Source organism: Lates calcarifer, unplaced genomic scaffold (genome assembly GCF_001640805.2).
Source record: "Lates calcarifer isolate ASB-BC8 unplaced genomic scaffold, TLL_Latcal_v3 _unitig_414_quiver_2210, whole genome shotgun sequence".
NCBI lineage: Eukaryota > Metazoa > Chordata > Actinopteri > Centropomidae > Lates > Lates calcarifer.
The window spans coordinates 6,871-20,026 of record NW_026116734.1 but is presented as its reverse complement, the minus strand read 5'-3'; the positions used below and the strand labels follow the sequence as shown (position 1 = coordinate 20,026).

Below are 13,156 nucleotides of genomic sequence, written 5' to 3'. Positions count from 1 at the left end.
CACACACAAGGGACTATTTATTTGGCATGGCTAAGCTGTCATTTTTGAAGACTGATCTGAAGTTCACATTTCAGTCAGATTTTTTCATACTTGTACCACATGTGCTGTACAGTTTTACTAGGCAAGGATTTGTGTAAAATGCATCTTAACAGACCTAATCACAAAGTAGAGCTGCAATAAAGAAAAGTATTCATTGAGTCAAAGTAAATGTAAGATTTGCGTCAGATTTCAGTTCAGTTACCTCCTGCTGCCATTTGGAGCCTGGTGGAGCTGTAAGTGACCAACTTTCTTTGTCCTGTCTATTTGTCTGAGTGACCACCACTTTGTGAAAAGGATGACATGTGGCCAAAGTTGTAATTCTGAGGTACATCTGAAATGAAAACATGTTGTTTAAAGTCACATAACATACAGTATAGGAAATCAGTGATCCGTGTATTTAAATACAGTCTAAGCTCTGTGGATGCTCAAGTGATAATGACCTAGTTAGATATGTTTATTCTTATTTTGATCATTAAAAACATGCAGTTCTTTTTATTTTCAGTATAAAGTCTGTGAGAATCAGCTGCTCTTTTCAAGTGTCACTCTAGTGCTGTTCATAACAGTTTGAAGTGGACACTTAAACTTTTCTTCAGGGCAACTTTCTTCTCAAAAAGATGAATTAAGTGACATTTATCATTTTCATGTGTATAAAATAATTTCACACAATTGTTACCAGAACCTTCAGTATATACCAATTTTATCCCAAGTTCATTATCCAGCTAGCTAGAACTAATGTATTCCAATCAATGGCGTTGTAATAAATCCTTCCCTTATGTGAGTTATAACAGTCAGTTTTCTTTGAGCGGTGCTGCTTCAGCTCTGAAGAGGTTTGATCTTGCAGTGCATTTGAACAGTATTGCATTATAACTAGAAATATTTCTAATATTTCCTTTACTCTCACTGAAAATTATTAGAATCACCTCTCAGCAAAATCCAGCACAGTTGATAAGCTCTGCCTCCAAATTAAATCTGCATATTCAATTCAATTCAATTCAATTCAATTCAGTTTTATTTATATAGTGCCATATCACAACAGAAGTCATCTCAAGGCACTTTTCATATAGAGCAGGTCTAGACCGTACTCTTTAAAATAGGTATTTACAGAGTTAGACCCAACAGATCCACCATGAGCAGCATTAGGCGACAGTGGAGAGAAAAACTTCCTTTAAGAGGCAGAAACCTCGAGCAGAACCGGACTCAGGGTGGGCAGCCATCTGCCTTGACTGGTTAGGTTAAGAAGGACAGAGAGAGAGGAGAAGGGGGAGAGAATAGCAAGAGAAGACCATATCATAATAATAATAATAAAATGTAAGGTGATGCCAGTAATACAGTAGTAGTAATGATAGTAGTAATAATTAAAGTATTAACTGCTAACATAGCAATACAACTAATAGCAGTATAAGTAATTCCTAATTCTAGCAGCAGGTGTTGAGTGGAGTTGTAGGAGCAGCAGGAGACTTGTCATCACAGATCAGACTCTACAGCTCCAGAGGCAGAAATACCTGCAGAAAGAGACAGAAGAGGAGAGAGAGACGGAAGAGCACAATACTACAGGAAAGGGGAGATACTGAGTTAGTAACATGTAACATGGGATATGAATCAATACTGATGGAGAGAGAGAGAGAAGCTCAGTGTGTCATGGGAGATCTCCTGGCAGTCTAGGCCTATAGCAGCATAACTAAGGGATGGTTCAAGCCTGAGCCAACCCTAACTATAAGCTTTATCAAAGAGGAAAGTTTTAAGCCGACTCTTAAAGGTACAGAGGGTGTCTGCCTCCTGGACCGAAACTGGGAGAAGGTTCCACAGTAGAGGAGCCTGATAACTGAAGGCTCTGCCTCCCATTCTACTCCTGGAAACTCTGGGAACCACCAGTAAACCAGCATTCTGGGAGCACAGTGTCCTAGTGGGATTGTAGGGGACTATTTCTATTCTATTCTATTCTGGATTTGACTGGGAGCCAATGCAGAGAGGCTAGCACAGAAGAAATATAGTCTCTTTTCCTAGTTCCTGTCAGTAATCATGCTGCAACATTTTGAATCAGCTGCAGAGTCTTTAGAGACTTGTTGGGGCAGCCTGATAATAATGAAGTACAGTAGTCCAGCCTGGAAGTAACAAATGCATGGACAAGTTTTCTGCATCCTTTTGAGACAGAAAATGTCTAATTTTGGTGATATTACGCAGGTCATCTAAACATCTCTACATCTCTAAAACCTAACTGGGGAAAAAATATACCTGTTAATATATAGGAAATATGCGTAGTACTAGACCAGTCCAAAAAACCAGCAGGCAGTAATAAAAATTGCACTTATAATATGTAAATATGCGTGATTGTGTGAAACAAAGCTGGCTTTTGGTGTCTGTGTGGCTGAATAGGCTCAGTGTGGCACCTGCTACTGAGAGATGAGGAGACATGAGAGAGCGAGAGAGAGAGACTCCTCCCACCCTCTTCTCTTGTGTATTTCTTCTTTATTGTAGTCCTTTCATCACATCGAACCTTCACATGAATCATCTCTGCTCTCTTTCATTCAAATGGACCCCAAGAGAGGATGAGAGATGTGGAAAAAAAGATGGAGGGAGTGAACAAGGGACAGAACAGTGAGTGAGGAAGGAGGGGAGGGAAAGAATGAGTGAGCAGCAGATTATTCAAATCCCACCCACTCCCCCTTCCCCCTCCTCCCCTGCAGCATCTCTCCCTCCTGTGTGTGTGTGTGTGTGTGTGTGTTTACTGGATCCACAGACGTTTAGAAAGAGCAATAAATTAGAGGGAGTGTACAGATGCTTGTCTTTGTCCAATCTCCCAGTGTGTGTACATGTGTGGAAATGAGAGTTAAATTTTTGTGGCTGTGCACACAAATCTCCATAGTGCAGGTCAGTGGGATGGATCGCTGTGCGTTTTGTGTGTAGCGGCAGAGCTGGACTACTAATCATCACTAGCATTCAGGATTTTCTCTCCTCCGTGCCTCACACACACGTAAGTGCTACCTCTCTTGTTTCCCTCCCTGTTCTCTCACTCCATCTTTTATTGTTGGATGATTCATTAGCACTTGGACGTAGGTGAAGCACGCAGCTATTTTTGGCGCCATTTCTTTGCTTCACCAATTGGTTGAGCTACAGAAACCCATTTTCCTTTGTTTTTTTTATTTTTTTGCATCACAGCGGATGAACGGACTTGCCTTTTTTGTATTTTTTGGTCTTTTTTGTCTTGTCTTTTTGCACTTTCATGGAGGTGCAAGGCACATATTCCAGCAGCAACACTCACTAAGTCTTTTTTCTTTGTTGGTTTGTCTGTGGGATTATTATTTTTATTTTTTTGGAATTAAAGAACAAAAGAGTGACATTTTTATTCAAGACTTTAGTTTGAAGCTGCTGTGGATCAATTCTCATACAAAACTTCTTTGGAAGAATTAAAATAAGACGGAAATAATTTCTTTTGTAGCTGACAACAGTTACCTGGTGAGAAAGCAACACTGGTAATTTGGACGACAAGAAGAAACAACACGGTCGGTATTTTACACAGCCCAGGAGAGAAGCAAAGAAAGTGCTGAAAGTCAAAGTTCTTACAAAGAGCATTGGAGGACAAACAGAGACGATGTTATGGTCTCCAAGACTGTCGCTGTCCAATTTCCACGTGAAACTCACAGCCAAAGGTCTTTTCCGAAATCTTCAGCTGCTGTCAGGATGCAGGAAGAACACTGTGGTCTTCCACGCAGGTCTGGATATACCACTATCCTCCACTCATCCAACCGTCAACTAGCATTTCATCATTTCAACATATACATCTTTCCCCTTTGTCGGTCAACACAAGTTTCAGGCCAACAGGTTCATCACTACAGTGTGTCACAAACCTTTAAACCATCAGTGACCCTGTTCTCATTAACTGCTTTTTGACACCTCAAAGAAAATTGTGATTTTTCACAACCTTTCAATCTATTCATCCATCCATCTATTTTCCCACGATCTTCCTTTTTGCCTTGTACTCTTAGAGTGCTGGAAAATCCTCCATGCTGGGTGGGGTTTAAGTAGAATGCTACCACACCCAAGGAAAGGAGATAATTGTGTTTAAGACTCATTCAGACTTATACATTCCAGAGAGCATAATGTTTGCTCCCTCAGCTCTATTAGTTCCCTTTTGTGATCAGAATTAATCAGTGGTCTTAAAATGGTGTTTGGAAGCCAGTGTAGCATCACAAGTGGGTGTACCCCCCTGCCCCCAAAAAACACCTGTCTGTGCCAAAATACTGCTTGTCTTGTGTATCTACTTGTCATAAGATAATAATATACATATTTTATGTATATTGTCAAGTAATCACCCTTTCCCTTATTACTCCATCCATCTTTAAAATCTGTGTTCCACCTCTTTCACTCTGTCGGATGGGTGAGACTGCCTTTCAATGAAATGTAAGGACCAGCTTTCTTAGCCATTTGTTCTAGCTTAATCTTTACTTATGGATGGGAAGCCTGACTTCAGATCAGCCACTTCACCCTCTCGCTCCTCCTCCTCCTCCTCCTCCTCCTCCTCCACTTCATCCCTCAGCTCCCCATGTTTTCCTGCATGATGATGGAAGCCATTGTTGTATCTGTCTCTCCTCCACTGTGGGGGCTTTTTATAATTGTCTACCACTGCAACCATGGATATATAGGGTTACAATAGGTCTGTCAGATGTGTTAACACTAGTGTGTACATATGTTTTTGTGTGTGTGTGTGTGTGTGTGGAGGCTTTCTGCACAAGTGCTTCAGCATGGCGTGATGAATAGCCGTGTCTGCGGGCTCTGATACCCACGCCCAGAGGGGCACCAACCACGTGACTCACACACAAACCAGAAATAACCAAGGCCACATCTGGCCATTACTTCTTCAACTATTAAACAGTTGCTCTCTAATTGCTGAAGGCTTGTGTTTTCTGAGTAAAATGGTAGAGAATCTTTACTCACTATTACTGGTGTTTTTTCTCTTATAGAGAAGGAACTGCATTAAGCATTACTGCATACTAGAGTGTTCCTCTGAACATGTTTGCTTTGAAGCATTTCATAGTGCTATGTGAATAAAAAATAAAAATCAGTGAGAGGATCAGAGAGAGGATGCCAGTGTGAATAAGTCATTGGGCTTCGCCTGCCAAACTAAGACTAAGACACAATGTTAGCATTATGTTAGCACAGAATGAACTTTTATGCTCAATGTTAGCATTACTTTGGCTGCAGCTTTGGCTCTGTAGTCTCAGCTGGACAGAAGATAAGGCAGTAAAGTAGAGCTGAATATTTGTGTGTGTGTGTATGTGTGTGTGCAATCCACTGCCACTTCACTTCTTGGATAATTAGAAGTCTGTTTAGCAAGAATAGAGAATATAAAATATTCACATGTGGGACATGGCTATGAAATTAATTCAAACAGGAGCAGCTGTAACAGATCAAAGCTCTGAGTTCAGATCTGACATAATCCATCACAGACACCAGAGAGTTGAACATTTATGCAATTTGTTTTGTTTACAAGCTAACTACAGATTTCCCCAATTTGACCTTCACAACAGCTTCACGTGGGTTTTGATTGGTGTGTTCGCCAGTATCATTAGGCCACTGGACATATGTTAATTACTTTCATGTGTCTTGGCTAAATTGCTCACTAATTCCTTCATCATCTTTGACAAATCGTCTTGATCCATATAAACTGTCTGGATTGTCTGCATTTTTCATGTTAAGCAGCAATTTCTCAACAGATCAGGTCATGTTTTGCAGCCAGTATTTTTATCACTTGATTTTGTGAATGTGTTTCTCCTGTTTTCAGTAAATATTCAGCTCAGCCATAATCATGATGTTCCTCTGTGAGTTGTACTGTGCATTCCTACCAGTCCATCTGAGCTCAGCAGCACGTGTTTGGCTGCAGTGTTTTCTCAGTTCCACAGACCCACTTCCCTGCTGCTGTCTGCTTTTGCCCTGAAATGTAGGTTAGAGCAAGCTTTAGTCACCAAGCGTGCATGTCCATACACACTCTGCAGAGACAGCCGTGCACACTGCATAGTTGCTCAGCTGAGGCTGGCCAATCGTGCAAGCTTTAATCTGATGTGGGGGTGCTGTTTTTTTTCCTGATGTGGTGGCAGATGAGGGCATTAGAGGCTCCATGTACTAGACTGTAATATTCTCCTCAGTCTCAGCAGAGATGTAGATTTGGGCTGCAGCATTCTCTAATATTTGTAAAGCTAAGTAGAGATGTTCCCAATGGAGATCAGGGACAGTCACGTGCAGTTTATCTTTTGGCCACATCTAGAGCTGCCTTTGATCTAGAAACCTCTTGTTAAATGAGTCCCAGTTGTTTTACACAGTGCCTTAATCTAAGGCCAAAAGCTGCTTTGTGTTTCGCTCAAAAAGTGATTGGAATGGTTAAAATGATCTGTGCATTAATGTCACAGCAGTTGCTTAACGTCATTAATGAGGAGCAGGGTATCATTTGACATGCTTTTGACTTTTCAGTTTCTGGCAGTGGGATGTGTCACAGCCAGCCTGCTGCATGACTTTAGTTTTCTGTTACTTAGTATTTTCTCCTGTTTCTAGTGTGTTATTTTGGTCATTATTTCTCCTGCCTTTCTGGTTGTATTTTGGTGCTCCTTTCCCTCATGTTTCTCGGTCTTGTACTTCCTGTTTTATTTTGTAGTTACCTGTCATGATGTGTTTCTTGTGTATTTGCTTCCTGTCTTTGTCTCGTTCCTTCCTTTTTTAAATCTCACCTGTGTCTTGTTTGTAATTATCCCAGTGAGTATGTTAAGTCCTGTGTCTTCCCAGTTCTTTGTCAGAGGATTGAGTTTGTACCTGTGTCCTGTTCCTTGTCTCATGTTTTCCTGGTTCCCTAGTGTTTCTCCGTTCTTTTGGATTTTGTACTTTTGGATATGTTATCTACCTACTGGTATGGTATGGTAGTTTTTGTTTCCTTTTGTTGCCTGAACTCCCCTGGACTTGTGGTTGTCTGCATTTATGGGTCCTCTTCCCCTGAGCACTGAACCCAAACTGTGATGAGATGTCTTCAAAGTGAAGTGGTCTGGTTCATCTGTGTGATGATAATACAGAGTTTTCTCATTTGGCTTTGTAGTAGTTTTACAATCCTTGACTTACTACTTAGATACTCTGCTGCAGTACATGCTGCTGTTCATAAGTTCATTCAGAGCCACAGACTGTGTCTCTATCCAACTGTCAAGCCAATTTGAAGCAAACCAATGCCAGGCAATGTTAGGTGTGTCTCCATCATCGGTTAACAATAACAAAACACCTTTTCAGGAAGAAGAAAAATACAGTCAACAAAATGATTAAGAGTTCTACTGAAATTATTAGTATTGATAAAATAGTGTTGGACACTGGATGGATGTTGTAACATTGAATAACATCCAAATATGCCTTTGTAATTCTTTTATTAATAAAGTGATGGTTTCTTCACTATTTGTAGAATCTTTTTTTTTTTTCTGTCAATAAACAATAGATATGATTTTTTTTTTTTCAGTGCAGCTTTTTAAAGCTCTGTACATAATATGTCTAAATATACTTGGATGGAAACTGTTTTTTGTTATGAAAATAAGCCCATCTGTCTGTGCCTGTACAGAGGTTTTCCTGTGCACAGAGAGTGAAAACATCATGCCGTCTTTCTTGTGTGTGACATGCTCAGTGCACTTGTTTCCATGGCAACAGTCATTTGGAAGCTGAATGTCCAGTGTACAAATGATATGAATGTATGATTCTAGCTGATAGTTGATCAGCTGATGTTTTCAGCCCTGCAGTTACATTACTTTGGCGTGCATCAGGAGATGATGATTGTCTTTGCTCATTTATGTAATTTTACGTTATGAGCCTCAAGGTAAAATTCCTTAAGCAACCAGTGGACAGATGATTGGTGAAAGAAGACTCCAGGGGAAGAGCTCACTCTAAACCCCACAAGTTAGCACATGTTTATCTCAGTTCTTCCTTTAGTTTTGTGGGTTCACAGTCAAATAATACTATGTTGTAACATTAAAGTGTTTCTGCAGCTGTGAAGATGCCCTGTGTGGTAGTCAATCTACCACCTAGTTCTAAACAGAAAAACAAAATAACATTCATGGTTTTTCCAATGTTACATCTTAATGTTCATTGGTGTATGGATTATCTCAAAATTAATGAGACTAAAGTCCTTGTGATGAAATATTTTTGTTATCATGGTGAGATGCTTGGTATTTTATAATTTCAGAGTGAACTATTTCCAACTGTTTCTATACTTAATGGGGCAGGCTGTGCCTTTGTTGACACAATTTTTTGCCCTGCAAACACACATAGAGAGCAACCCAGTGCTAATCTCTGTTGGTGTAGTTTGATGTAACTACAGGAAGCTTTGTTTTCTGACTCTACTTATTAAACTTATTAATAACTTATTAAAAATAGATACATGACACCTCTTAATCTAGTAAAGCCTTGATGTCAGCTCTACTTTAGGAAATGTGATCTCTCAGTGATTATGATTTGCATTGATTTGAGCCTGTAAGACTGCTGACCAAAAATCTACCAGGGACAGATGTAGGAGTTTTAGAGTCATCCTCATCACAAAACACAGCAATTTGCTCTGTGTATTTTTCACATGTGGTTACATGAACACTTCCAAGTGAGGAGCTTGTATTTGTTTTTGTTTTTTTTTTTGTTGTTTTTTTTTTCTGAAGTCCTTTCAATAATTCATATGATGTTATCATCTGTGATGGAGGTAATCTTACTTTTTACCAATGAAGACTCTCATGACACAGCAGGAACTGTCCTCTGTGATGTGTGCATGCTAACAGTCTCGTTTCTCTCTCAGTTTGGGCTCAGCAGCTCTGCATGACTACCTGGCAGACTTCAGGTATAAACCATCATCAACACCAACAGACCATATATATATATATATATATATATATATATATATATATATATATATATATATATATATATATATATATATATATATATATATATATATATATATACATACATACATATATATATAAACTTAAAGCAGTGATAGTAGTGATAGTAGGTCAGTGTGTAGCTCTGTGTGTTTTTCCTGTAATTAGAGGAGGAGACGTAGTTCTGTATTTCTCTCACACACACTAATCACTTTGTGATAATCACTGTGGCAGCCCCGCATCCTGTAAAAAGAGCATACATTTTCACTACAGTCAGTTTCAGTGTTCATAACTGGTTTCATAATGTGAAAAAGCATTAATGTTTGGTGTTTTGGCCCTGTGCCACATCACATTAAAAAACAACATTTGAATTGTCATATGACCAAGATGGAGGACTGAATATGCACGAAAATTAATCCACATGTATTACAGTATGTATCTATTTGAATCTTTTGGAATGTGAACAATTCCATCTGAGGCGGTGAGATGGTAAATATGGACCATAGTGAAATATTCACCAGGCTGTCGTGTCCACAGCACAGTTTAGTAGACTATTGTTCTGATGAAACTGTGCAAAGTTAGACATGCACACAGACTACTGGTTGTCCTTCAGTGTAAGGCAGCAGGATCGGGAAGGATCAGGATGTTTGTTTCTATTGTCAGACACTGCTTAAGATGGCTTGTTGATTAAAATTGAGTCAGTGTTTGACAGCTTTTATTTCAACAGTGCAGCTTGTCAAATGCCAGTGTGTGCTACTAATTTTTCTTTCCCCTGGTCAACATAATCATTGTATATTGAACCATACTTTTTTCTTAGCTGTGTCCCCTGATACAGCTTGGGTGATGGAACAGGCATACCGGTATAAACCAGTGTTCTGCTCAGTGGCTGCCAGCAGATGGCAGTATATTTAAGGAAGTCATTACAAGCTTCAGGGCCTTGTTGATCAGCTTGAAGCACCAGCTCTAATTTACAGAGCACAGACCAATCTGAGTTCAGTATGCTTTTAATTAGATTATGAATGCAAGTGGATTGCAGAGCTTGTATTAATTTGAAACAAGTACACAGTCGACACACCTGCCTGATGGCTTTAATTTATAGCAGCCGCAAAGATGAATTTAAAGGTTGTTTTTTGTTTTGTTTTTTTTAGAAATGTACACACTAACTTAAGAGAGAGTGTATGTAGTGTAGGGAACGAAGAAGTGGAAGGCAAGAGAGCAATGAAGGAGGCTGGGCAGAAAAGATGTGTTGATCTCTCTTTCTCTCTCTCTCTCTAATTGCTTTGTCTCTGGTAATGCACTCCTTAATGCACACCCAGGACCCATAACACACTCTCTCTCACACACACACACACACAATGGCCATCATTACCACACAATCCCATGATGCATCTCTCTCAGCCTAGAACAGCCAGTAGGGCGTATTCTCATTTACCGGACGAGAGCGAATGTGTGAGACATATGTGCATATGTACGCGCAGGATTTTTTATGTTCTTTGTTTGGATTTTGTATTGGTTGTGTGCAGACCCCAGACTGGCCAACACTGTGTGTGTGTTGCTGTCCTCTCTTCTTTTCTCTTATGTTTTGTTTTACACGCTTTTACTGGGCTGAGTGAGTGTTAATGGGCTGAGTGAGTACTCTGTGTGTTTTGGGTGGAGTGTGTGGACACCATGTTGAATGTTGTACCAGCTGCCCATACATTAAGAGGTCATCGTTCTCTTGCAGTGGACAAAAACAAACCCCGGGAGGCACCAGCAAGACCCACAAACACCAACAGCAGTTCACAGGTAGCAGCACCTGCAGGGGGAAACAGCCAGAACCAACAGCAGCCTCATCCTGACCTGGTACCCACTCTTCTTTTTTAAGTTTTGAGCTTTTAAGATGGAAATTCAGTCATTACATAACTGATAACAATACAGCTACAAATTTACCTCTTCATTTATTAACAAGAGTCATTTGTTTCTTATCTTTCCCTAAGAATGAGGCCCTCAGAGAAGCATTTTTATTAGAATTATGTGATGTGTTTTATTGTCAGGTACCAGACCTGGTGAATGCAAACTCGCCAATAACGCCAGCTCTCCCAGTGCTTGTTGCTGAAGTCACCAATACGGGGTCAGGCACTACTGGAGCTTCTGGACTTGGGTTCAAAGCACGAACCAGCTCACGTTCCAGCCCCAAAACCGGATCCCGCATACAGAATGCATCCAAACCTGGTGTGGCCAGGTCTGCTGTGGTGGACGGGATGGTCATGGCTAAGCAGAACCAGAGCAAAGAGCAGGCAGAGAAGAAGAACCAGGCCATCAACCAGCTAAGGAAGCTGCTAGTTGAGGGGAATAAGAGAGTGGAGGCTCTGGCTACAGTCATCCAACATCTCTTCAATGAGGTACCTCAGTTATGTCTGTGTTTCCCAAACAGTGAAAAAAATACCACACCACCTGCTGTGGGGTGAAAGCTTCTATCCCTTCCTACTGTTTTTTTAAACTGCATTAAAAACATGAAGGCAAACAAATGCTTTACAATTTATATATTGGTTGTAAATATTGAATAATACTAAAATGTAAACAGTGAACACACTGTAAAGCTCTGTGGCGAACAAAAACATCCAGTGCTGCCATGGGTGATCATCTGTAATAGCTGTTGTTTGAGTGGCTTCAGATATGGCCATGCAGGAATCAGCCCAGGCTACTCAGTTTGCCTATTCACCACAGTGCAAATGTGGCTAGGCAGTGACAATTTATAATGACCTGAACCAACAGGGTTTCTTAGTTTTTGGATATTGGTGGCGAGGTAACTGTTTGAATGCTGTAAGACGGGTAAAGACAGCAAGCGGTTGCACAAGTCAACTGATTAGATTTTTTTTCTGCTATGCTTTTATGCATTTGTTTATTCATTATTTACGCTGTCAGTTGTTGCGGAACCACCATGGCATTGGCATGGCATGGTTTGTAAAGGCATCTATTAGTAAGAACAACCAACTGAATACCCATCCCCTTGTCCCTCCCTTTCCAAACGTGTCACAAAGTCTATGGTAGCCATCAGGTGACAAAAAGGCGCCAACTACTGCATTGACTACTCTGTTACACTTAGTTGTTAGTCTGTAAAACTATGTGTAATAGCTAACATGTACTCTCTCCTTACTTCCTCTTCGCCCCCTTTCGTCTTCCATATAAAAGCTGCGGCATCAGCGTAAAAACATAAAGGCAGACACTGTGGAACTCCCAGATATAAATGGCTCATTCTAAGCGAACAAAAACACAACGATTGTTAGTTTTAGGTAATTACACACACAATCCTGCAGGTGACATTATAAGCAATTATTCTCTTTGTGTCTTGTGTGGCTGTACAATACAGTGCCTTATTTTGAAATCACTTGCTGTTAACAAGAATGTTTTGGGTGCATCCTATAACACAATACCTGCTATTAGTAAGTGTCTCCCCATAAATAATAATACTGTTGATGATAAATGGAATGACTCTACAGTATTTCTCTTTAATAGGAATTTCTTCTGCTTTAGCACCACATCACTTTAGAGCCATGATGGATGCGTTTTTACACAGTCTAGTGCAGGTTAGTGTGGGGGTTAAATGCGCAAGGAAACTACCAGTTATCTGCATACCATCCTTCCCCTCTGGCACATTAGAACAAAGCACCCACAACCTATAATTAAAACATCACTCAGCAGTTGTTGAAGATATTGCAGTGTGATATGATGCTTGTAGAGGAGGAGTGGAGTAATGGCTGTTTTTAGTTGGAAGTATTTAGGCAGCAGGGAGAGGCTTGTCCACACCCAGCTGCCATTTACAACAACAACACATGCTGCGTGACATTGATGTGCTGATGGATTTGAGAGAGGTTGCTCTCAATTTGAATGTCTTGTGTGTGTGTGTGTGTGTGTGTTTGTGGTTAGCGTTACTAACTGTAAATGCCTGTTTTCAGCTATGATGGGGTTGTTTACGACAGCTGATGTTACCCTATTAAGGTGTTTGTATGTGGTATGTGCCTGTATCACACATCTCAAGGTGTCCTTGACATGCTCTGTCATGTGTGACAGTCAGACTCTGGTTTAAATGTTTGTGAAGGAAGCACACTCCTTACACCCCTTCCTTTGGTATATCCTAATCACATTGGAGAAGTTGAAGCATTAAATCTCTATGAGAGACTTTTTGTCATGGTGATGATAGGAACAGCCAAGAAAAAATGAATACATAAAAACTTAATATAAAAGAATGCATGTTATTT

General features: G+C 40.2%; 1 protein-coding gene across 2 annotated transcripts; it reads left to right on the top strand.

Moving 5' to 3' along the window:
- The first annotated feature begins 2,507 nt into the window (after positions 1 to 2,507).
- Positions 2,508 to 11,421, top strand: LOC108896736 (uncharacterized). 2 transcript variants are annotated; one of them, XM_018695967.2, is made up of 3 exons: positions 2,508 to 3,749; positions 10,642 to 10,760; positions 10,952 to 11,421. In XM_018695967.2, the coding sequence occupies exons 1-3, from the start codon at positions 3,629 to 3,631 to the stop codon at positions 11,363 to 11,365; spliced, it is 654 nt and encodes a 217-aa protein (XP_018551483.1). In that variant the 5' UTR covers positions 2,508 to 3,628; the 3' UTR covers positions 11,366 to 11,421. The 2 variants fall into 2 exon arrangements, with proteins under 2 accessions (XP_018551483.1, XP_050924284.1); XM_051068327.1 differs by lacking the exon at positions 2,508 to 3,749 and adding an exon at positions 8,801 to 8,875 and having other exon boundaries at positions 10,952 to 11,413.
- Positions 11,422 to 13,156: the final 1,735 nt, after the last annotated feature.